General features: G+C 43.3%; 1 protein-coding gene across 3 annotated transcripts in view; it reads left to right on the forward strand.

The window, feature by feature from the left end:
• The first annotated feature begins 571 nt into the window (after positions 1-571).
• The window catches only part of EXOG (exo/endonuclease G), a 34,641-nt gene continuing 12,057 nt past the window's right edge, over positions 572-23,155 (forward strand). For 2 of the 3 annotated variants that reach the window (XR_239281.5, XR_003031752.2), the window contains exons 1-5: positions 572-9,056; positions 12,290-12,439; positions 14,906-15,045; positions 16,722-16,798; positions 18,816-18,930. Coding sequence is in view for 1 of the 3 variants with exons in the window: in NM_001206213.1 (NP_001193142.1) it covers positions 8,894-9,056; positions 12,290-12,439; positions 14,906-15,045; positions 16,722-16,798; positions 18,816-18,930 (645 nt within the window). In the remaining 2 variants the exon portion in view is untranslated. The remainder of the gene's footprint in view (positions 9,057-12,289; positions 12,440-14,905; positions 15,046-16,721; positions 16,799-18,815; positions 18,931-23,155) is intronic. The other variant, NM_001206213.1, reaches the window with a different exon arrangement.

Genomic DNA, 23,155 nt, shown 5'->3' on the forward strand with positions numbered 1-23,155 from the left:
CTCCTCTTTGGGTGCTTGGGCTGCGTGTGTGATGTTTCCTCCATGGCAGGCCGAGCCGTGTATTGAGGGTTATCCACCATATGTCGTGTATGTAGAGCCCCATCCCGTGGTCCCTGTACTCTGAACCATGAGGCCAGGGAGGGGGCTGTTCCACTGGGGTGGGTGGACTAGATGGCTCTCTTGAAAATGGAATTCTGCCTTTTCGAGAATACAATGTGAAGTTCCCAGCATCTGTTGGCAATACAGGGATTTCATGGGTTTTTTTTGAAGTAATATAGTGAGCGTACGTACGTAAGTTTTTAGAATTGGTACTAGAAGTGAAGGGGCTTCCCAGGTGGCGCAGTGGTAAAGAATCTCCTGCAATGCAAGAGACGTGGATTCAGTCCCTGGGTGGGGAAGATCCCCTGGAGTAGGAAATGGCAACCCACTCCAGGATTCTTGCCTGGAAAATTCCATGGACAGAGGAGCCGGGTGGGCTGTAGTCTGTGGGGTCGCAAAGAGTGGCATGTGACTGAGAATGCATCCTAGCAGTTGAACAGCCGGGCATTATCACAGAGAACTTGGCTTACTAAAAAAATACCTAACCTGGAAAGCATTTTCCGGGAGTTAACTCCGTTTGTCAGTCCCAGCTGTTGCTGAATCTTTGGAGAGATGGCCAGGCCTGCCTCAGACCTGACTCTTCAAGAAGCACAGGGAACTGACTGACTACCCCCGCCCTCAACCCCATCCCACTCCCTCCCCTTTCGGTTCAGGGCAAGCGGCCAAAAAAGAAAAGGAGACAAGGTGGCTTTTTCTGGTCAATGGCTGTTTACAAAAGCTGGACTAGTATAATACTCAGCAGCTAATGTGTTCAGCCTAGGAATGATGAGTTCAAGTCTCAATCAGGAGTTATGTTTTAGGCAAAAAAACCGGCCCAGTGATTCCGTTGATGAACTGTTTGTTTTTCTTCTTAGTCTAGATTTGTAAACAATGAATTCAGGGTTATAGGCATGTTCTTTAAGTAAGATTCCTGACAGTTAATTTGCAACCAGCAATCCACCTATGAATGTATCCCAGACCTTTAGGAGGCTTGGGGAAGTTTTTTTTTTTTTTTTAAAGAGGATTTAGTTTTGTAGCAAAAATAAATGGAATTTTAAAATGCACCCCTTCCCTTGGAAATTAATTCATGTGACTCAGCCACACTTGAAAAACAATTACAGTTGGCCCTCCGCATCCATGGGTTCCTCATTCTCGGGTTCATCCAACCTCGAATCAAAAATATTTTGGGGGAAAAAATTACAGAAAGTTCCAAAAATCAAAACTTGAATTTGCCACTTCCTGGCAACTCTTTACATAGTACTTACGTTATATTTACAACTCTTGACATAGTCTTTTATTAGGTATTATAAGTAATCTGGAGGTGATTTCAAATGTGCGTCATTTTATACAAGAGGTTTCTGTATCAGTGGATTTCGGATCTCCACCCTGCAACCCTCCATATAGAGGGATGACTGCAGTGGGTCCAGGAGAACTACAAATTACCATCAAGTAGAAGTCCAGATTACCTAGTGGGATATTTTGAGTATTCTTGTTTTAAACTCATTTTGTGTTCACTGTAAACTTTGGTTTGGACAGAATTTTGAATTGAAAGGATTTACCACTACTGAAAATTCTTACCCAGCTTTTACATCGTTGTGACGGTATCTTCCAGGTATGAATGAAGCAGGACTTTGTGATTGTGATCCTCCATGTATCCCTGTAGTGCCAAAACCAGTGAGATTTTATTTGCTCCTATGGCAGCTCGTAGCGATAAGACAAGTGTTTTTTCCTCATGAATTAAAACACATATTCTCTAAATGCCAGCATGTGGAGATGGGCTTTGCACTGCCCTTTCCAGGAGTGTCTTTGGATTGTCTGGAGCCTAGGCAATTCTGAGAACTACTGCAAGCCAACTACAGGACACTAAAGAAATATACACGCAGACGTGTGTGTGTGCAGTGGATTCTACAACTGTGGGCTTTTCTGGACATCCATAGAAACGCGTTTCCTTCACTTGTAAAGTTTACATTTTGAAGCTCACAGTTACAAAAAATAGGACCCATTAGCTCATGCTTTTCAGGCAGATGTGGATGGGTCTTTTTTTGCAAATGGAGGAGTCCTGTCTTGAGCCCTGGGAATTTCTGCTGTGGGTTGGGCGCGGGCTCATTCCTGGATTCTCCCAATCACGTTCGCATTGGAATGTTGTTAGGTAGCATTGTAAATAAAAGAATAGGTTATATAATAGAGATAACAACACTTGAAATTTTACTTTAAGAAATCTATAGCACTACATATATATTTAGTTATATCACCCAACAGATTTCTTCTGCACAGTGTGGAGATTGTTTTATACCACAGATTATTTTTATAAAGTCTAGTGAGTTTGAGTAAGAATGATTTTGTAATCAGAGTCATGAGCTTTACCTTTCAAGATAAGTGTACACTGGAGTGTGAGTGGTGTGGGGCTGTCCCTGAGCGCTCCTGCGGCTTCTCATTGATACACTGGCAGATTGCAGTCCACCGATGGGTCTTGTTTGGCCCAAAACTCCACTCGCAGACTGTCTGCATGAGGCAGTCTGCCGAGGAGCGGGGCTGGGAGAGGCCAGAAGATCCTGCCGTGTGCTCTATATACGTGCTTCCTCCTGAGGTTTCTTTTGAACAAACGGTTCTGAGGTGAATAATTCCTTTGTAAGTTACTCTCATGGGTGTAGTGGTGTGAAGGGGTTTCGGGGAACAGAAATGGTACCAGGGTGCAGATTAGGGTGGCTTGGGACTCGAGTAAGATTCAGGCAACAAATGGGTAAAACAAGGATTCGGTGATTGGAGAAATCTGCCAAACCGAATGATCTCAGACCAAACTATCCAGTTTTTCAGGAGAGAATTCTCTGTTCGGAAAGGGAGGGGCATGGTGTCTGGACACTGCGATCAGAGTAAATGGAGGGCTGCCCGGCCTGTCTGTCTGCTCTATTAAGGCTGCTGGGAGGCAAGAGGGGCTGGGCCGCTTGAGTCTAGCGAGCAACCCTGGAGCCCGCAGAGGAGGCTCTGAACCGTATGCCAGCAGGGCCTCTGCCCAACGTCTACAAGGTTTTCCTGCTCTTCCTACAAAGGTCAGCATCACTGCCGTGATGTGGAAGGCGGTCTTTACCTGTTAGGTTTTTGGGTGGAGAGTGGATGGTCACTGGGGTGAGCCTTTCTGACGGGGTTGTATAAGATGTCAGGCATGTAGCTGATACTCTGTGTCCACAGTTGCTGAAGGCCTGGCTTCAGCTGCTGGGTTCAAAGGTGCGCTGGTCAGGACGGTGTTTCAGGAGAGTCTCTGATGTGTCTTGTTAAACCTGCTGTGCTTCTCTTCGGTCTGGCCGAGAGTTTTTACGCCACCCCTTTTATACTTGAATGAACTGAGTTTCGCGGATCCAGGAGCACTCTGGGCATCGCCCCTCGGCGCGTGCCTGTTCCCCGTCACAGAACGTTCGTCTGCCCTCCAGCCTCGCGTCTTGGATGTAATTCTGTTGTGCCTTTGTTTTTCTCACCCGCCTCCCCCCAAAAGCAACTGCTGTAAGCTTTTTTCTACTTGTCTTTTCTAGCCAGAAATCCCACCTTTTTCCTTTTTCCCAGCTGTATTTTCTGGATGCAGTTCTGTGCTCCAGGTGTGTTAAGAACCAGTTACCTCAGACCTCATGTTGGAACAGTGTCACCGTCTGGGTCCTCTCGAAACTGCAGGCTTGCGACACGCACACACGCACGCGGGAACCCTGCCGAGTATGGGTACTCGTTTGTTTTAAAGTAAAACTCTTCCCAAGGATTGAAAAAAAAGGGGCTTCAGGCAAGCTCTTCGCGGCCCTGTGGTGGCATGGGTCTTGAGTGTCATCTGAACGGTGCTTCCCGTGCTCCACTCTGAATCCTGCCATTTTCAGTATTCTCGTGTCTGAATAGGCAAGGTGATTCAGTAGGTTGGCCTTGTTCACAAACGAGTTCTGAAAATGAGCTCTTTGTAACACACATCCAGTCGCTAAAGCTCAAGTGTAGAACATTCCCTTAAATGGCAGGATCGAACCCCCCACCGACCCCATCCACCGCAGTGCATTTTGGGAAGATGTCTGTAGCATACATTGCTGTGAAATTAGGCCTTGCGGGTTATGGCTGTTTGTCATTTTGATGTATTTTAAATAAATATATATATATATTTTTAAAGAGCCTTTTTTTTTTTTTTTTTAAACCAGTTCAGAAAGTTTAATTAACCAGCAGTCACCACATCTGAATTTGCGTCTCCAGGGCGTAGATGGCATACCAAGATTAAAGTGGTAACTCAGCCCTTGTGAGGCCCTTGTGAGCGTGGGCTGCCTGCCTGGCCGGGGCTGCTGGTCGTGGGACAGCAGGGTCAGCGTGTCCCCGCTGGGTCCCAACGCAGCCCTCAGAGTGCATGCTCTGCTTTCTGCAGGGGCTTTAGCTGAGGCTTTCTCAGAGTACTGCCACAAGTTAAGTGTCTGTTTCGCCAAATAGTTTTTCCATAAGCGAGAAACGCACTCATAGAAGTCTTACCAGCAGCGGCAGAGGTGAGAGTAGGATGAGGCAACAGCTGGAGTTTGAGTTGGAAGGTGTCCAGGTCATTTTCGAGAGGCCGTCTGAGAACCAGTGACCATGCAGAGATTCTTAGGAGACCTCATCTGAGAGCCTGACGACCTCCTAGGAGAGGAAGACTTGTTAAAATGCCAGTGTCTTTTTTCCTCCCCCCTCCATTTTTTCTTCTAGGATTCTGTAAAAATGCAAAAGTAAATTGGGTGGTACTTGAGAATTGGGGGGGTGAGGGTTACCGCAGATGAGAAACATGCTTTGAGATTTCAGTTCCACACCACAAATCCACATGATGCCATTTTTCAACTGTACAAAAAGAATCTGCTTATGAATTTGACATATTTATGGTAGCATCAAAGGCCAAATTTTCCATGTGTTAACATTTTTCCACATTTGTCCTTGAATCTGAATAACTTCATACAGTACTGTAAATTCAACTTATATTGAGTTTGATGTCAGTTCTTGTGAAAAGAGCTTCTGCTTGCAACAGACACACAGTTAAAGAACACAGCAGGGTGCATTTGCAGGACCAATTTTGGAACCAATAGATGTCACCTCTCATTTGCCATCGTAATATATCAGTTTTACCAGCTCCTTCTAAATGTTTGTATTATTGTAAGGGAAAGACAGAAAACCCTAAGACTTGTCTAATACCTTTGTGGAGAATGTGTGTGTTGGGTTTAGGATGGATAGCAAAGTCTTCTTGAGCTGTGTTATCTAACTTGTATATAAAACTGTAATTAAAAGTTTGGATTCACCTGTTTCTCGCCGTTTACAATGATGAGTAATTTGCAAACTCTGGAAATGTGACTAGGATATGATTTCAGACAGTAGAAGTTGAGGAAGCTCTTCAAGTGCTAAAACTAAAGACTTCTTGTTTTTGGCTCAAATTCAATAAGTACTGTGTACCAGGATATGTGAGATGTAAATGTAATAGGTCACTTTTCACCCTTGTAGCTATACAATAAAAATTTTGTAGAACAGAAATAGATTGTACTACTGAATTAACAAAAGTTATACTAAAGTATCATGTTTAAAATATATATATATACACACACACAGAGTTAAGCTTGTTGCTGTTACCCTGTCTGGATTTGAAAAGTGTGCTGCTTTATATATATATAATATATATATATATAAAATACACACACCTATATATATATATATATTAAATACCCGCACACACCTAAAATGGCCTAAAGCAGACATCCATGTAATTACAGTTGCAAAATGAAGACATTTTGGAAAGAACATTGTATCATAGTTCATTCATTTGCAGTGGATCTTTGTTCCTTTTTACTGTGGTAATTTTAGAAATGAGTGTCAAGTTTGAAATTAGATCTGCTAAGTTGGGGTTTTGCTGCTTAAACTCTGCACTGGGTCCTCAAATAAACCGATGTGAATGTAGTCCCCACCCCCCTACCCCCAACCCCCCGTGTGAAGAAGCAGCCACACCCCAACAGAATAGGAGGAAAAATCTAGAACTATTTCAAGTTTTATCTTTTTGTATATGAAAATAAAATAATAATAATAAAAAAACCCTGTGGTCTCTCTTAATCACATGGCAGGGGGGTTCTGTTCTCCCACTTACAGGGCCAACTTGAGCACCTCTGTGAGTTCCTGTTTGGGACACATGCACTCGTTAATGGCTGATACCAGGCTGCCAAGGTCCTGTGGGTGATTAAGCACAGGTCTCCAGTTCTGCCCTTCAGAAGCTCAGGACTTAGTTGGAGACACAGCGGGCATCTCCTTCGTGGACCATCCTGGGACTCTTTATGTTCCTGCAGAGCAGGGGTGTGTTTTCAAATCCCCAAGACCTCCTCACGCAACGCTACCCCCACAGTCCTATGTGCTTGGCAGACAGCCCTGAGCACTATTTTTGTAAGTGAAGCAGAGAAACCCAGAAAAAACGTCATATTCAGGACTACTGCGGAATACACGTGCTGCCATTTGAAACATGGTTGAGTAGCCGGGTCACTTGCTGAGCTATTAAAAAATACAGTGATGGAACACCTCCCCAGACGTCCATCAGCAGTCAGGTCTTTTGGAGTTTCTGAGTTACCTCACTAGATGCAAACATGGTTCCTTGCGAATAAAATAATTATAGTCTCTATAATATACAGGAAAGACTCAGAAATCACCTCACTGCTTTCTGCAGTAAGATAAATGATTTTTTTTTTTTTTTTTTTGGCTTGTGACTAGTACTTGTTAAGTGTGGAGAAACAACAGCTTTGAATCCTTCTGGTGGGGCCAGTGTGTTTTTATTCACTTTATTATGAAGATTAAATAACTTGCTTGGAACACTTGGGAACAATTTTTGATGAAGGGAGGGGCCCTTTATTTAGGAACTTCCTGTTCAGTTTTGGGTCCATTTTGTCCTTTTTAAGTGTTATGAAGTTCACCTTTTATCCGTGAGTGTCCTTAATCATGAGAAGGAGAGGAAGACAAAAGGTTAATAATGTTTTTGAAAAAAGACCTTGGTGCTAACAACATTGGAAGTTTGGACTGCAGGGGCCATCTGGTTGCTTTCTCTTCAGCAAAGCAATTTTTTTCAGTTAAAAAAAAAAGAAATGGAAATACAAACCAGTTCATAAAAGCAGGCTTGCCCACATGAGCAAGAAGAAGGCTCAGGGGCCATTCAGCCTGCCTCCCCTCCTTCCCTGACTTCTCAAGCACCCCTATGGAATACTAAAGTTTCCCTAATGACAGTTTTAAAACTACTAGTCCTTCATTTTAAAGGTAGGCCAACAGGCTCAGAGGCAGTACCCTACCCAGAGTCAGGCAATCTTTACTTATAATTCTTGACTCTTGGGACCCAATATGGGTTCCCACCGTTGTTTCCAAGTTCAGGATGTAGACGAGGAGAAGTCACCCACCGTTCCCCTCTCTAGTGCTTAGCTCAGTGTATGGCACTCGTGAGGGCCTTGAGAAATACCTCTTAAGTGAATGTGTATATTTTGTAAATTCTGATGGAAGCAGCTTTGAAACCTGCAGATAACTAATGCTGCCTGGTTGTATTTGTCTGGATTCTTGACTGCAGATGCCAGACACCACTGAAAAAAAGGGGGCTTTGCTGGAAGGATCCTGGGACAAGTGGCCAGCCCAGCTCTGGATAAAGGCAGGATATGTCTGAACTTCTTCAGGGGCCTTGGAAACAGGGTTTGGCATCACAGACCTTTACCTGTCTCAGCATTTGCTCCCCTTGTGTTCTGTGCAAAACCAGATGCATCTGCTCTTTGACTACTTAGCAGGAAAAAAAGGCCTTAGGTGCCAGAGTTCCACTTGTCACAACTTTGCTACCTGGAGAAAGTTTCAGATTCAAAATCCTTAGGAACACTCTGGTTGACCTAGCTAAACCAGTTAGTGTCAGAGGCCCAGGGGATGATACAAAATAACTTCATGACAGGTACTCCTGGGAGGAGGCATGGAGTCATGAAACTCAAAACAGTGTCTACATTGAAGTTAGCAATGGCTTCCTGCTTAGTGAACTAAGTCCACATGAATGCTAGAGATTATGCTGCAAAATGAAGACCTATTTGTGAGTGGGAGTGTATAAAACATCCTTTTTTAGACAGCAAGCATTCAGCAATCTGGATTTCATATAGAAAGCAGAACTAAATAACAAATTGTAAATATTAACAGCATTTAACAACATGCCTCAGGTTCTTCTCAACACACTATATGCTTAATCTTTGATCCTCACAAGAACCCTAAGGCCTAAGAAGTATTATTATTATTCTTGTTCAAAAGAGGAAGCAGGTGGAAAGTGGGTGAGTGGGGATCCAAAACCCTGTGCTGTGATTGAGTCCTGAACTACCATGGAGTACTGTCTTGTCAAACTCCTTAGGAGGTGCAAAGCTGCCTTTGGAAGTTAGGATTTGTGTACCACGCGACTTCAAAGCCACGTGTCATGAACACACCTAATATGGCACAGGTTTTAGAATCAGATCTGAGTTGGAATCCCGGTTCTTAGGACCTTACTGTAAACATGTGCAAGTGGTGTACTCACCTATTAAGTGGGACTAAAAGGATTGTATGTGCACACACTGAGACCTCATGGCGTCATGCCTTCACGCATCACCCGGTCCAAGTGGACGAGGTGGCGCCTGCGTGCGCCTGGGCTTCCAGGTCGGTCACCAGAGGGCGCGAGCTTGCGCTCCAGCCTCCGGCGTCCGGGAGAGCCTCCGTGCCAGGCGACTCGAGGTGGCGCATGCGTGTCTGGGCGCCGTGATTGCGATTGGCTTTAAAGCGGCCGACCTGGAGCGTGCATGCGCTGCGGCAAAAGGCTAGCGTCTCGGGCAAGATGGCTGCTAAAAGTTTTGCTTCCCGTCTCCGTGGGTCCCGGCGCTTTTTGAGTGGCTTCGTGGCCGGAGCTGTCGCGGGCGCTGCAAGCACTGGGCTCGTGGTCGTGCAGTTCCTCTGGAGTCGGGATGCTGAGCCAGCGGTGGTGGTGAGGGAGCCGGACGGTGAGTGTGTGGGCCCCCAGATCTCGGGTCCCGGCTACTGCCTCGGCCGGGAGCCGTAACCATGGACGCGCGCTGTCGCTACTCGCCCAGCCCTTGGTCATCCGCTGTCCAGTCTCTCGGTTCTGCCTCCTCCCCACGGCGCGTTTCACCTGTCGGCTCCGTGTACTCCTTCCCGCTGGGGTCTACTATCCCCCAAGTACTGATCCCCACACGTGGTTTTCACTATCTTCTGTCCTCCCTTCGATTGTTAGCTCCATAAGCGCTCGGACCGTGTTTAAGTTTTGTTCTCCACCGTATACACGGCCCAGTACCTGGTACATAATTGGCGTCTAGTAAGTATAGATGAATGAACGAAGGACCCCATAGTTTTGACACAAGGGTCCCAAAGATCCGGGATCTAATGGCTGATGATCCGAGGTGGAGCTCATGTAATAATAATAGAAATAAAGTGCACACTAAATGTAATGAGCTTGAATCATCCTGAAACCATAGGCCCACCCCCGGGTCCTTGAGAAAATTGTCTTTCAGGAAACCAGTCCCTGATGCCAAAAAGGTTGGGGAGCGCTGTTTTAGCAGATCCCGGAGCTGTCCTCCTTTGATCATTGTTTAAATGAAGAACATCTGCTAGCCTTCTTCAAGGCAAGTAAATCTGCAAGTTACCAGGTGTACCTTATGTTTAACAAAGTAGATGAGCTCATGCTCATTTGTGTCTCCAACATGCACATTTCATTTGCTCCTTCTGACACTTGGCATTTAGCGAGAGGGCTACTCTGGTGAGGTGAAGCCTGGAGAGGGCATCGAAAGAGGGTTATTTGGAAACGGACTCCCTGTCCAGTGGGTGTTTAGTTTCTCCCACTAGCAAAAGCCGGGTTTACCACTGTCCTGCTGCAGCATACATCTCTGCCTCAGTACCAGAACATTGAGGAAGCGTGTCAGTAAGGTGGTCTTTTTGTTGTTGTTGTTGTTTGGGTTTTTGGCTTTTTTTTTTTTTTGGCTGCGAGGCATGTGGGATGTTAGTTCCCTGACCCTAGATTGAACCAGCACCTCCTGCATTGGATGCCTGGAGTCTTAACCACTGGACTGCCAGGGAAGTCCCTGAATGAGGGTCTTAAAAAAAAAAAAAATTAAAAAATTAAAAGTCTATGCTTTTGTCCCCACATTAACTCTTAAAGCATGGTGAATAGGTAGGCTGTCTCCCATTCAATTATATCGATGACAGGAGTTTTTCTTGAGCACACTGCATTGTGTGATACAGAGATTTGAAAATTCGATGTGAAAGCCCAGTAAAATCGGATTCTTATTTAACAGTTAATGAAATAGCTACAGTTTCAGATCAGATCAGTCGCTCAGTCGTGTCCGACTCTTTGCGACCCCGTGATCGCAGCACGCCAGGCCTCCCTGTCCATCACCAACTCCCAGAGTTCACTCACACTCACGTCCATCGAGTCAGTGATGCCATCCAGCCATCTCATCCTCTGTCGTCCCCTTCTCCTCCTGCCCCCATTCCCTCCTAGCATCAGAGTCCTTTCCAATGAGTCAACTCTTTGCATGAGGTGGCCAAAGTAATGGAGTTTCAGCTTTAGCATCATTCCTTCCAAAGAAATCCCAGGGCTGATCTCCTTTAGAATGGACTGGTTGGATCTCCTTGCAGTCCAAGGGACTCTCAAGAGTCTTCTCCAACACCACAGTTCAAAAGCATCAATTCTTCGGCGCTCAGCCTTCTTCACAGTCCAACTCTTAACATCCATACATGACCACAGGAAAAACCATAGCCTTGACTAGACGAACCTTTGTTGGCAAAGTAATGTCTCTGCTTTTGAATATGCTATCTAGGTTGGTCATAACTTTCCTTCCAAAGAGTAAGCGTCTTTTAATTTCATGGCTGCAGTCACCATCTGCAGTGATTTTGGAGCCCAGAAAAATAAAGTCAGACACTGTTTCCACTGTTTCCCCATCTATTTCCCATGAAGTGGTGGGACCGGATGCCATGATCTTCGTTTTCTGAATGTTGAGCTTTAAGCCAACTTTTTCACTCTCCATTTTCACTTTCATCAAGAGGCTTTTTAGTTCCTCTTCACTTTCTGCCATAAGGGTGGTGTCATCTGCATATCTGAGGTTATTGATATTTCTCCCTGCAATCTTGATTCCAGCTTGTGCTTCTTCCAGTCCAGCATTTCTCATGATGTACTCTGCATATAAGTTAAATAAACAGGGTGATAATATACAGCCTTGACGAACTCCTTTTCCTATTTGGAACCGGTCTGTTGTTCCATGTCCAGTTCTAACTGTTGCTTCCTGACCTGCATACAAATTTCTCAAGAGGCAGATCAGGTGATCTGGTATTCCCATCTCTTTCAGAATTTTCCACAGTTTATTGTGATCCACACAGTCAAAGGCTTTGGCATAGTCAGTAAAGCAGAAATAGATGTTTTTCTGGAACTCTCTTGCTTTTTCCATGATCCAGCGGATGTTGGCAATTTGATCCCTGGTTCCTCTGCCTTTTCTAAAACCAGCTTGAACATCAGGAAGTTCATAGTTCACATATTGCTGAAGCCTGGCTTGGAGAATTTTGAGCATGACTTTACTAGCGTGTGAGATGAGTGCAATTGTGCGGTAGTTTGAGCATTCTTTGGCCTTGCCTTTCTTTGGGATTGGAATGAAAACTGACCTTTTCCAGTCCTGTGGCCACTGCTGAGTTTTCCAAATCTGCTGGCATATTGAGTGCAGCACTTTCACAGCATCATCTTTCAGGATTTGGAATAGCTCAACTGGAATTCCATCACCTCCACTAACTTTGTTCGTAGTGATGCTTTCTAAGGCCCACTTGACTTCACATTCCAGGATGTCTGGCTCTAGGTCAGTGATCACACCATCGTGATTGTCTGGGTCATGAAGATCTTTTTTGTACAGTTCTTCTGTGTATTCTTGCCATCTCTTCTTAATATCTTCTGCCTCTGTTAGGTCCATACCATTTCTGTCCTTTATTGAGCTCATCTTTGCATGAAATGTTCCTTTGGTATCTCTTTAGTAGCTTGGCTAGAATTCTGCAGTTGATTTTAGGCCAAACTAGTATTTTGCTTACTCTCTTCTTTGCCTTGTAAGTAATTGCAAAAATTAGATCACCTGATTAATGTTATGGTCGAGCCAGTCCTTTGTCTTACCCCCTTCATCATTATTTTTTGTTCCTAATAAAATTCACTAACTGTTATGTTTGCACCCTTTCTCATTTTTAGGTTCTTCGGAAAAGGCTGTCTTGGAACAATTTGGATTCCCTTTAGCTGGAACAGAGACAAGGTGTTACACTAACCATGCCTTGTCTTATGATCAATCAAAGCGGGTGCCTAGATGGGTTCTTGAACATATATCCAAGAGCAAGATAACGGGTAGGTGGTTAGAAGCAAAGGTATTGATGAAAGATGTTTCCAAATTGAGAACAAGGAGGGTTATGAATAATTTCAACCCTTTCTACATTACTGCACTTGTAGGAAATGTTTGTATGGCTTACTAGATAAATGGACCCTGCCTGGCTGTCTCAGGGGTTGAGAGGATCTGTATCTTGACACATGAATTGGAGGCTTTGTCACAAATGTGGCTGCTGTGAGCACCACTCATTCATAACCTCCACACATACCTTCAAATGCCTGCCAAGTGCCTGGCACTGTGCTGGCCCTTGGGGTTCTCTCGGTGACCAGAGTAGATGGTCTCTACCCCCAGGACACTTTGGGTCAGGGAGCGGGTGTGTTGACCTATCAAATACTCATGACCGTGTAGTTACACTTGGCAATAACTGTTCTGGAGGAAAAGTGATTGCAAGTTGGGTTTGTGCAATTAAGGAACAATAGAGAAGATGATGAGAGATTATAACAGGAGAACCTGATGCTGCTTAGCGAGGCTTCTCTGAGAAAGTGGCCTGAAGAGTGGATGACAGTGAGCTGGGTGGGTAGCGGGATGCGGAGAAGAGCATTCCAGACAGGGAAGGAGAAGCACAGTTGCCTCTCCAGAGGCCTCCATGTGAAGAGTGTTGTTCCACCGGGGACCTAAAAGAAGGCCAGCCTGGCTGTCGCGAGGGGGAACGTGATTGGAGATTGCAGAGGCAGGCAGGTGCGTGTGTCTGTCCACATGTCCTCGTGTCTCGATGCACTCCTGTGATTAGGATGGCCAGGTTTTGCTGTTTATGGTTAGAGTGAGTTTTAGGGAGCCTTTCCAGTTTACACTCCCACTATCACTCTCTGTCCTACTTGTTGTCACACTCCCACCATTCCTCTGTGTTCGTTACCAGGGTTAATTAACCCTCACTTTGAGGGTTAGTATTTTGTGATTTATTCTTTCTTTGTGAATTTTGCTTTACCATTTTCAATGGGGATATTCTGTTTTGAATTTTGTAGGAAATTTTTGTTTTAAGACTATTTGTCAAGAGTTGTTTTATTCCCATTCTGTTATTTGCCTTTTAATTTGCTATATGACCCACAAATTATTTCTCCATTGCTGTATACTGCATACTGTGTTTAAATATATTAAAATGAGCATGTGCCTTCGTAAAGTACACATTAACCTGCAGGATAGCAGGAGGATTGGAATATGCATGGCCTCCCTGGTAGCTCAGTTGGTAAAATATCCAATTATTCAATTCCTGGGTTGAGAAGATCCCCTGGAGAAGGAATAGGCTACCCACCCCAGTATTCTTGGGCTTCCCTTGTGGCTCAGCTGGTAAAAAAATCCACCTGCAATGCAGGAGACCTGGGTTCAATCCCTGGGTTGGAAGATCCCCTGGAGAGGGGAAAGGCTACCCACTTCAGTATTCTTGCCTGGAGAATTCCATGGACTGTATTGTATAGTCAGTGGGGTCCCAGAGTCAGACATGACTGAGCAACTTTCACTTTCACTTTGAAATATGCTTACTGCTAGAAGGGAACTGATGTAAGTGTAAACTTTATCATAGCAAGTGAAATTGATTATCAATTTAAAAAGTTATTTATTTGGCTGCCCCGGGTCTTAGTTGCTGCACACGAGATCTTTAGCTGTGGCATATGTCATCTAGGTACGTGACCAGGGATTGAACCTGGGCTCCATGCTTTGGGAGCGTGGAGTCTTCACCGCTGGACCACCAGGGAAGTCCCTGATTATAAACTTACATCAAGAGAAACTCACTTGATTTAGTCTCAAGCCTGATAAATTTCCTTTAAATACAGCAGTTTGCCCAAGATGGGATTTCAGCTTTACTAATTTTATCTTGTGCTTAAGTTATTATTTTCAGAGGTATGTAAGAAAAAGCACTGTGTTGCATAGTGTTAATCATGTGAGCTCTATGGTTTTGAGGAGGTGAAATAGAGCTAATTAATATTATTTGAAAACAGGAAGCAATATACCTGTGATTTCCTTGATTTTAGTGTGAAGCATTTGTTTTACAGTTTTTGTAATGACAGGCTAAGTTATTTAGATTGACTCTCCTGCCCAAAACAAGAAATGTTATTAGCAGTATATAGAAAAAAATCACTTAAAAAAAAAATATATATATATATATATGAAGAACCTATATGATGGTAGAGCTTTGCCAGACCAATATTTGGGGGAATGCCTGAATCCAGAGAGGGTCAGAGTGGTCCTGGTAAACTAAAGCCATAAGGCTTTTGTTTCTGTAGCCTTATGGGGTGAGGGGGACTGAAGGCAAGACTTAGTTCTTGCTAAACTCAAATGAAGTATCTGAACTATCCCAGGAACTTGAGACGTCCGTGCGATCACTAAGGATTGATACTACGTACCAACTGCTCAAAGAGATACCAGCTGGCAGCTTGCCTTAGAGAATCTTGAGAGATATTTGTGCACTTACATTGTGTGTCTTTTTTCTTCAGGTGCTGCAGACAGAAAACATTGTAAATTCAAGCCGGATCCCAACATCCCTCCAGCCTTCAGCGCCTTCAATGAGGACTATATTGGCAGTGGGTGGTCACGAGGCCACATGGCTCCAGCAGGAAATAACAAATTCTCAACTGTAGGCATATTTTTCAGGAGGGATGGGAACATGGGGCTGGTATTATGTGTTTCCTGGGACTTGGAAATTAACATAAGACCCAAACCCTAACCCTTGAGAATTTTCTTATTTTCTCCCTGATTACACTTCTTTTCTTTGCTCAGATGCTCAAGCATTTTTAAAGGGGTGGAGTGACGAACATTAAAAGCTATGCAAAAGGGAATTGGAAAGCCAATATGAGCTTAAACGACTCACTCATTTTTATCTCTTTCAGACCTGTAGAAAAGTTGAAAAGAGAGCACAGCAAAAATATTTTGACTTGGAGAAGAGTTGAGGATAGTACATAAAATGCATCTTGATATATTTACTTTATGTATGAATTTTCTTAAACCATGGACAGTAAATTGCAGACATGGTAACACTTCATGCCTAGGTAGATTGTTTGGGAGAGTATATTATCTGAGGATGAAGATATTTGAATATATATCAAGTTGTATCATCATCCTAAGAAATGTTTGCAAATGTGTTTTTGTACAATAATATCTAGTATACAGTTCACATTCAGATTTGCCAAATTGTCCCAATAATGTCATTTACAACTTTTTTAAAAACAATTCAGTATCTAATCATGAGTCACATATTACATTTAGTTGTCATGTCTCTAGCCTCTTTTAGTTTAGGATACTTTTTCTGCCAAAAAAGGGGAGAAATGACTTTTCTGACGTTGAGATTTATTACATGAATTGTTGGTGATTATTGTCTTTAAGATAGTGACTCTCAACCTTGGATACTCATTATAAAAAGCTGGGGAAGTCTTAAAAAAATCCTGGTACCCAGACTGTAACCAGAGCAGGTAAATCAGGAATTCTAGGGCGTGGGACCCAAGCATCCGTTTTTTTCAAGCTCCGTAGGTTATGTCAGCATGCATGCAAGCCTGAGAGCCACTTTTTGAAGACCGAGTATTTGGTGACCTTGGCAGTTAGTGTAGGTCAATGAAAAGAAACCTGGCCAGAGCCTTGGGCGTGCAGGCCAGAAATGGGAGGCGAATGAACACATGAAGAAGTGTTGGTTGCTCAGTCGTGTCTGACTCTGCAGCCCCATGGACCCGCCAGACTTGTCTGTCCGTGAAAGTCTCCAGGCAAGAGTACTGGTGTGGGTAGCCATTCCCTTCTCCAGGGGATCTTCCCCACCCAGGGATCCAACCCGGATCTCCCGCATCACAGCAGATTCTTTACTGTCTGAACCACCAGGGAGCCTGAAAGAACACACAGTGGCCGGAAATTCAGAAGAACAGGACTTTTTTGGTACTGCTTTTGAACTAATGTGTTTGTACCATACTCCTTAAATACTGCTGTGTTCCCGAAAGCTGACCTTGGTTGAAAAACTCTTTGCCAGAGGCTTAACACTAGAATTTACCTTTTAGCCATATGTTGGAAATTTTTTGCTCATGTAGTCGACATTACATGTGTGAATTTAATAAATTGTGAAGTAAGGTAGCACGCCAAACGACTTCTTTTGCTACAGTCCTTATTCTGATAATAATCATTGAGCTTTCTGTCGAGCAGTTGTGGCTTTCATTTATCTAAACAAATAGCGGCTGTAATTGCCTGGAGCTAAGGTTTGACTAAGGAACTGGTGGTCTGTCTCAGAGGGGAAGGCATTTCAGCGCATGTTCCTGTTTTTATTTCTTTCCACAGAAAGCCATGGCCGAAACCTTTTACCTCTCTAATATTGTGCCTCAGAATTTTGATAATAATGCTGGATATTGGAACAGGTGAGCAGGGAGAGTTTTTAAAATGTGATTCTCTGGGACATGAGGGATATGACAAGGAGAATGCGTGCCTGAGCTGTTCCTGTCTTTTGTTTTTCAAATGCTAACAATACTGAAGATAAGTGCTTTGGGCTAGTTTGCTTTGCTGGATTTGGGGATGGTTTTCTATGGAAGTATAGACAGCAATCCATAGCCAGCCATTTTGGTCTTGTTTCCACTGATCGCAAGTCTGGAAGAAAGTAGTGAAAACATTCCCGAGGCAGTGGAGCGCTGTGCATTGGGCACAGGACTCTGTATTTTGCTCTGTTTGTACTTAAAGATTTGCTGAGCTTTTTGAGAAACACACCGTTGAACGTAACCATTACCAGTCTTTGATAGAAGCTGTCCACAGCAGTCCCTTCTTATCTGTGGTTTTGCTTTCTGCTGTTTCAATTGTTCACCACCAGCTGCAGTCCAAAAACATTAAGTGGAAAATTCCAGAAATAAATGATAAGTTTTGTTTATTTATTTGAAATTAATTTTCTTAAGTTTTAAATTGGTGCCTTGCCCAGTAACCTGATAAAACCTAGTGCTTCCCGGGCTTCCCTGGTGATCAGTGGTTGGGAGTCTGCCTGTCAGTGCAGGGAACACGGGCTTGATCCCTGCTCAGGAAGGGTTCCACGTGCCGTGGGGGACGAAGCCCACGTGCCACAGCTGTTGAGTCCGAGCTCGAGAGCCTGCTTGCTGCAACTAGAGAAAGCCCATGCACAGCACTGAAGACCCAGCGCAGCCACATAAATTAATTACAATTTTTTTTAAAAGATAAAAAAAATCTAGTATCTTCTGCCTTGTCCTGCCCGGGATGTGAATCTTCCCTTTGTCCAGTGTATCCCACCTGTTGGTCAGTAACCATCTCGCTTTCATAGTGCTTGTATTCACATTACTTACTCATGGCCCCAAAATGCAAGAGTAGTGATGGTGGCAACTGGGATTGGCTGGAGAGACGCTGTAAAGTGCTTCCCGTAAGTGAAAAGGTAAAAGTTGTTGACTTAAAGAAAAAAAATTGTATGCTGAAATTGCTCTGATGTAAGAAGGCATCTTTTTATCTCTGAAATTGTGAAGAAAAACAAAACTTGTGCCGGTTTTGCTGTTGCATCTCAAGCTGCATAAATTACAGCCACTAAGCATGATAAGGGCTTGGTTTCGATGGATGCATTTGCACAGTAAGATATTTTGAGAGAGACTACACCCACATAACTTTTATTATAGCATATTGTTATAATTGTTCTATTTTATTATTATTGTATATAATCTCTTACCATGTTTAGTTTATAAATTAAACTTTATCGTGGATATATGTGTATAGGAAAAAACAGTATATATAGGATTTGGTACTGTCTGCAATTTCAGGAATTCACTGAGGGTATTGGCATGTATTCTCTGGATGAGGAACTATTGTATAAAATCATCTGGCCGTTCTCTATTTTTCAGATGCTTTCATTCAGTTCTGTCAGGGAGTTTTAAGTATTTAAAACTAATACTAATATTTCATGCTATTAATATTTCATTTTACACTAGTAATATTTCATGCTACTAATATTTCATTTCTGTTAATACAGTGTGACAGTGTTTAAGAAATGCTAGGATAAACCTGATTGTCCTACAGTAGATGTAGTTACATAAAAAAATATCAATGTGTTGAAATGATACCTAATTCTTGAATAAAGTTTGAGAACTACTGGCTTAGAAGAATAAAGGAGGAAGCAAAACAAAATTTCAGTCATAAAATGTACGTTGAATGGACACACAGGAAAATGTAGATAGTTGTATAAATGCATGTGTTTAAGTTTTTGCATACAGCAAACTGGGAAGAATGTTGCTTATTTATTTGCTTCTTACTGTTTTAGGCCATATTCACTGTTTACATTGATTTCTGTAATTCAGTATTCTTGTTACCTCTCCCAAGGACTTGATACGGTTTGCTTCTTTTCTACATCCGGGTATGAGACTGTCACTTATCTTTTTGCTTTCTGTTTTTCAGAATAGAAATGTACTGTCGAGAACTGACAGAGCGGTTTGAGGATGTTTGGATAGTATCTGGACCGCTGACCTTACCTCAGACTGGAAGTGATGGAAAGAAAACAGTTAGTTACCAGGTAGGAACATGTTTTAACATTCAGGCTTATGTGCGTGAGATTGTAGTCATTCTGTATTGTACTTTTTAGAATTATTATTTTTAAAAATATTTATTTATTTGACTGCACTAGCCTTAGTTGCCACATGCAGGATATCTAGTTGCGGCAGGCAGGATCCAGTTCCCTGACCAGGGACTGAACCCAGGCTCCCTGCCTTGGGAGCTCAGAGTCTTAGCCACTGGACACCAGGGAAGTTTCTGTATTCAACTTTTTAGTTTCATTTATTCACAAGGATTTATTGAGCAGTTGGAGTGATAACCATAGAGGATATAACGATGGGTTACAAAGCAACCATTGACTTCAAGGAGTGCACAGTTTAGACAAGGAGACAGACATGTTATCGGCTAATTATGTTGCAGTGTGAGCTGATGTATACATGCATAGAGGAAGTGGTCTCAGAAAGAAGTGACCAATCCTGTTTGCAGGGGTCAGGAAGACTTCACAGAGGAGGGGATTTATTTATTTATTTATTTTGGCCTGTGGGATCTTAGTTCCCTGACCCGGGATTGAACCCTAGCCCCTTCATTGGAAGCACATTCTTAACCACTGGACCGCCAAGGAAGTCCCCCGAGAAGGCGATTTTTGAGCTAGATCTTGATGGAGGAATAACAGTGAGCAGAGTCAGGAGGGGAGCATGGGAACTCCAGAAGATGGAGCGGTGGGAGCTCAGAACACTTAGGATCAACAGCAGAGTTGTGGGATTTAGGTATTGTTATAGATACAGGCTGGACTCAAGCAGGTAGGGTGAGGAGAAATAGAGAAGTACAGGAAAGAGTAATCACGAATTCAGTTTTTGGGGTGAAGAAGAGGGAAGCATTCAGGAAGACATCCAGCTTGCAGTTATTAATAGTTGAACACGTGCTCAGGCACTCAGTCGTGTCGGTCTCTTTGTGACCCCGTGGACTGCAGCCCACCAGGCTCTTCTGTTCATGGATTTCCCAGGCAAGAATACTGGAGTGGGTTTCCATTTCCTTCTCCAGGGGATCTTCTCAACCCAGGAATGGAACTCAACGTCTCCTGCGGCTCCTACACTGTAGGCAGATTCTTTACCATTGAGCCAACCTGGGAAGCCCAGTTAGTTGAATAAATGGGAGGAAAAGCTTTTCTTTTTAGATGCTTGGATTTTTTTTTAAAAACAGGTGAAAAAAAATTTTTTTAAAACATGCATGATATTTGAGAACTTTATGGATTAAAGGAAAGGGAGAATGAAGATATATGACAGTATGATTAGTGGTGTGAGAGAGGTAGCCGCGCCTGTTGATGGGTAAGATGAAGGATTCTGCCAAGAGGGTGGCTGGGTTGATGTACTGTTAGACGTACCGAGTGCCCAGGAACGAAGTGGGGTAAGGAGGAATAAGAGAAGTGGTCGAGGAAGTAAACAGAGATTGAAGGACTTCCTGGAAAGTCAAAGAGTGGGTGTGTTTGGAGGGAACAGGTGTTTAGTAAATGCTGCCTGTTAGGTTACATAGGTTACATAGTTACTAAGGCGGTCTGTGATAAAACTGAATGAGCTGAGAAACAGAGTTAGGAAAATTACAACTTTAGGGTATATTCTGTCCCCCATGACTGGCTTGTGATTACCCTGTCTGGCTCTGAGGAGCAGTGATGGTGGGTCTTTAAGGCGTCCACAGAGGTGCTCACACACTCAGTGTTCCAGAAGTGCTTGTGGGAGTGAAGGACCGGCAGCAGAGACTTCCTGATAAGCTGCCTCATGGCGTGTCACACTGGGAAGGACACAGTGTCAGTGCTGTGGCATTTCTGCCAAGATGCGTACTGTTGAGTGTCATCACGCAGCAGTAGTAGGCAAACCCCAACTCAGGGGCATGCCATGAAATAGCTGACGGGCATTCTTCAAAAAATGTTAGTGTCGTCCAAGACAGAGGCATGTCCTCAAAGACAGAGGCTTGAGAAATTAACCGTTCAAGATTAATGGAGACTAAAGAATTGCTACTTTTGAACTGTGGTGTTGGAGAAGACTCTTGAGAGTCCCTTGGACTGCAAGGAGATCCAACCAGTCCATCCTAAAGGAGATCAGCCCTGGGTGTTCACTGGAAATAGTGATGCTGAAGCTGAAACTCCAGTACTTTGGCCACCTCTGTGAAGAGTTGACTCATTTGAAAAGACCCTGATGCTGGGAGGGATTGGGGGCAGGAGGAGAAGGGGTCGACAGAGGATGAGATGGCTGGATGGCATCACTGACTCAATGGACATGGGTTTGAGTGAACTCCGGGAGATGGTGATGGACAGGGAGCCCTGGCGTGCTGCGATTCATGGGGTCACAAAGAGTCGGACACGACTGAGCGACTAAACTGAACTGAAAGACTAAAATACATGAAATAAAATGCATTGTGTTATCTTAGATCAGATCCTAGATCAGAAAAACAAAAGTTGCTGAATAAGACTTTATTTGGACAATTGGTTACATTTGAGGTCTGTAGATAATTTTATTTTATCAGTGTTAAATTTACTGACTTTGATTATTATACTGTAATTATGTAAGTGAATGTCTTTGCTCTTAAGAAATACAAAAGATTTAGGGAAAAAAACATAGAAAAAGGTTGAGTGATAAACGGAATTGGGCAGAATGTTCAGAATTGATGAATCCAGGTGAAGGGTGTACAAGTGTTCCACATGCCATCCTTACACATTTAAAATTTGCAATTCAGAATGAAGCAAATGTATATACCTCTTTAGTATATCTTTTGTATACCGAATTCTGTTACACTGGGTTATATAAAATTAACTACTAAAAAGACTTAACCTTGCTTTTCCTACTAAATAGTCGATCAGTGAATGCCATACAGGCGTGTATAGGTATTCTCAAAGAGAGTTTTAGAAGAGACCTGTCAGCTCTTCTGACCCTGATTAGCGTCATGGTGACGAATGTGTGAGGGCAGTCATGGTGCGCTTCTTGAAGGGTGTACTCTGAGTAACAGTCTTGTTTTTTTGTTTAAAGCATTATCGGTCTTAGTTAGGCCTTCTCTTTCTCTTACAGGCCTCTGAACCTGTAACATTAGTTTTCCATGTCTGTAGTAATTGATAGGACCTATTCATGTTCACACTGGCAAATCTTTTAATTCAGCAAATCTTTAAGTACTTGTTACATGGGAGGCATGTACATGGAATTGTAAACGACATGCTTTGCCAGGCTCCAGCCCTGGCTGATCCAGGGTATTCGAAGGAGAGACGGCCTAGGCGACTATTTATATGTTAATTAGAGATATAAAAAGTAATAGAATGAGGATAGCTCAGTAGGAAAATTCAGTGGAGAAAAGAGGCTGAGTAGCTTGGTTTACGCGGAAAATCAATATAACCCGTGACACCAGGTTAGCTCTGACCACGGAGGCCACAGGCGCCTTCTCGAATAGCGGAAGGTGCCCCACCTTAGACACCTTCTCGAGTGGGTCTTAGAAGCCCAGGCAAATAAATAGTCGCAGAGGATATCCGCGCTCCACATGGAGACTCAGCTGGAAGTTAAGGGGAAGAATGACATGGGGAGACCAAGCGCTGGTGAGCAAGGCCCGTAGCTTTATTTTCAACAGGGGCTTATATACCCTAAGTTACACATAGAGGATAATAGGGGATGCAAAGTCAGCAGTCTTTGACCCTTATCAAAAACCAGGGTTTCTTTCCTGCAAATTTATCGTATACAAATTGTTTAGGTGATTTACATCATCTTCTGGCCAGAAGGCCTATTAACATTTTATGACTCTTGACAAGGACTTATCAACAAAGACTTATTTTCTCTAAGAGTAATTATTTTAAGGTTTGGCGCCATCTTCCGAAGATAAAATTGCATTCCTATAGGGTGGATGTGTAATGGGTTTACAACAAAGGAAAGAATTTATTACCTTAAGGGTCTAAAGTTACTAACACCAAGGCCACTACTTATTTTTTCTATATACCAACTATATTAATTAATACACATTCAAGGATACAATTCAGGGGATGTGAAAACTTGGCAACAAACATTGGTTCATCAATGAAATCTTTTACTAGTTTTATTCTGACAGTTTCTAACTCTCTGAGAGGCTCCAAGCTATTTGAATATCTTAAGCTTCCTATGCCTTTCGAGGCTGGGAGACTGTAAACCATCGTATGCATAGCTGAGGTGTCCGGGTAAACTTGTCAGGCGAGTTAGAGAGCCATCTGAGGGGTTTGGATTTAAACACTCCTAATTGCCCAG

The sequence above is a fragment of the Bos taurus genome, chromosome 22 (genome assembly GCF_002263795.3).
Source record: "Bos taurus isolate L1 Dominette 01449 registration number 42190680 breed Hereford chromosome 22, ARS-UCD2.0, whole genome shotgun sequence".
NCBI classification, from domain to species: Eukaryota; Metazoa; Chordata; class Mammalia; order Artiodactyla; family Bovidae; genus Bos; species Bos taurus.